General features: G+C 42.3%; 1 protein-coding gene across 1 annotated transcript; it reads right to left on the bottom strand.

The window, feature by feature from the left end:
- Positions 1 to 56: 56 nt before the first annotated feature.
- LOC110577800 (zinc finger protein 850-like) lies at positions 57 to 2180 on the bottom strand (the record flags this gene model as incomplete). Its single annotated transcript, XM_044912517.1, has 2 exons — positions 57 to 422; positions 675 to 2180. Coding segments are annotated over 2 exons (1872 nt in total), but the record flags the coding sequence as incomplete, so codon positions are not given.
- Between the last annotated feature and the right edge of the window lie 189 nt (positions 2181 to 2369).

The following is a 2369-nucleotide window of genomic DNA, read 5'->3' as shown; positions in this document are numbered from 1 at the left end:
TCATCTTGAATGAGACTGGAAATTTAGCTGAAAGATTTCCCACATCCTCAGTACTCCTAATGTCTTTCTCCAATGTGAACTCTGTGATGGTAACTGAGAGCACCATAACTGATAAAAGATTTCTCACATTCACTGCAAGCATAAGGTCTTTCTCCTGTGTGAATTCTCTGGTGTATTATGAATGTCGACTTGTACTTCAACAATTTCCCACATTCATTACACTTATAAGGCTTTTCACGTGAGTGAACCTTTATGTGTACATTCAGGGCACTTCTTTGGAAGAAGGACTTGCCACATTCTCTGCACTCATAAGGCCTTTTTCCAGTGTGAAATCTCTGGTGAGAACGGAGGAGGGAACGAGAAGTGAAAGTTTTCCCACAGTGACTGCATTTATAAGGCCTTTCTCCAGTGTGAACTCTCTGGTGATCACGGAGATAAGAACTACAAGTAAAAGATTTCCCACAATCACTACAATCATAAGGACTTACTGCAAGGTGACTTTGACGATGATACCGGAGGGCGCGGCTGTAACTAAAAGATTTCCCACATTCACTGCACAGATAAGGCTTTTCTCCTGTGTGAATTCTCTGGTGTTGTATGAACGTCGACTTATAGTTCAAAGATTTCCCACATACATTACATTTGTAAGGCCTTTCACCCGAGTGAATCTTGATGTGTACATTGAGACTATTCCTTCGGCAAAAGGACTTGCCACATTCACTGCATTCATAAGGCCTTTCACTATTGTGAACTCTCTTGTGAGAACGAAGGTGAGAAGTAGTGGTAAAAGACTTCCCACAGTCACTGCATTCATAAGGCCGTTCTCCAGTGTGAACTCTCTGGTGAGAACGAAGGGTAGACCTAGACGTAAAAGATTTCCCACAATCACGGCACTTATGAGGCCGGTCTCCTGTGTGAATTCTCTGGTGTTCAACGAATGTTGACTTACATTTCAATGATTTCCCACATTCATTACACTTGTAAGGCTTTTCACCTGAGTGGACCTTTTTGTGTACATTGAGGCTACTTCTCTGGACGAAGGACTTGCCACATTCACTGCATTCATAAGGTTTCTCTCCAGTGTGGACTCTCTGGTGATAGTGGAGTCCTGAAATACCAGTAAAAGATTTCCCACATTCACTACATTCATAAGGCCTTTCTCCAGTGTGAACTCTCTGGTGAGAATGAAGGACAGAACTAGTGGCAAAGGATTTCCCACATTCACTGCACTCATAAGGCCTTTCTCCTGTGTGAATTCTCCGGTGTTTAATCAGTGTTGACTTACACTTCAAAAATTTCCCACATTCATTACACTTATAAGGCTTTTGACCTGAATGAACCTTTATGTGTATATTGAGGCTACTTCTTTGGACAAACGACTTGCCACATTCACTGCACACATAAGGCTGCTCTCTAGTGTGAACTCTTTGGTGATAATGGAGGGCCGATTTGGTGGTAAAAGATTTCTCACAGTCATTGCACTCATAAGGCCTTTCTCCAGTGTGAACTCTTTGGTGATCATGGAGGACAGACTTAGTGCTAAAAGATTTCCCACATTCACTGCACTCATAAGGCCTTTCTCCTGTGTGAATTCTCTGGTGTTTAATCAATGCTGACTTCCACTTAAAAGATTTCCCACATTCGTTACACTTGTAAGGCCTTTCACCTGAGTGAATCTTTATGTGTAGTTTGAGGATATTTCTTCGGACAAAGGACTTGCCACATTCACTGCACTCATAGGGCCTTTCTCCAGTGTGAACTCTCTGGTGACAACGGAGGTTAGAACAAGTGGTAAAAGATTTCCCACATTCACTGCACTCATAAGGTCTTTCCCTAGTGTGAGATCTCTGATGATAACCAAGGGCAGACATAGTAGAAAAAGATTTTGCACAGCCACGACACTTATAAAACCTTTCTCCAGGGTGAACCCTATGAGTAATCAACACGGATCTGTGGATAAAAGATTTTGCACATCCATTGCAAACATAACTCTTTTCTCCATTGTGCCATCTCTGGGGATGAATGAGGCCAGATTTCTGGCTTAAGGATTTCCCACATTTGCTGCACATGTACTGCTTGAGCAGAGTATGAGTCTTTTCATGTTGACTGCAAGCTGACCAATGCCTAAGGAATTTTCCGTATTTGCTAAACTTATAACCTCTTTCTCCAGTATGGAACGTCTGGTGTATAGCAAATAAAGATTTATACCTGAATGTTTTCCCACATTTATTGCACACAAAGGACCATCTTCCAAGGTGGACACCCTGGTCCTGAACGTGTGAATGTGTGGGACCAAACGCATTCTTGCATTCTCCCCAAGTATCATGACTTTTTCTGCTTTGTAAAGTTGCCCTGCACTGGGTGATCGT

This window comes from Neomonachus schauinslandi, unplaced genomic scaffold (genome assembly GCF_002201575.2).
Source record: "Neomonachus schauinslandi unplaced genomic scaffold, ASM220157v2 HiC_scaffold_4626, whole genome shotgun sequence".
Classification (NCBI taxonomy): domain Eukaryota; kingdom Metazoa; phylum Chordata; class Mammalia; order Carnivora; family Phocidae; genus Neomonachus; species Neomonachus schauinslandi.
This window is presented reverse-complemented; position numbering and strand designations above follow the sequence as displayed.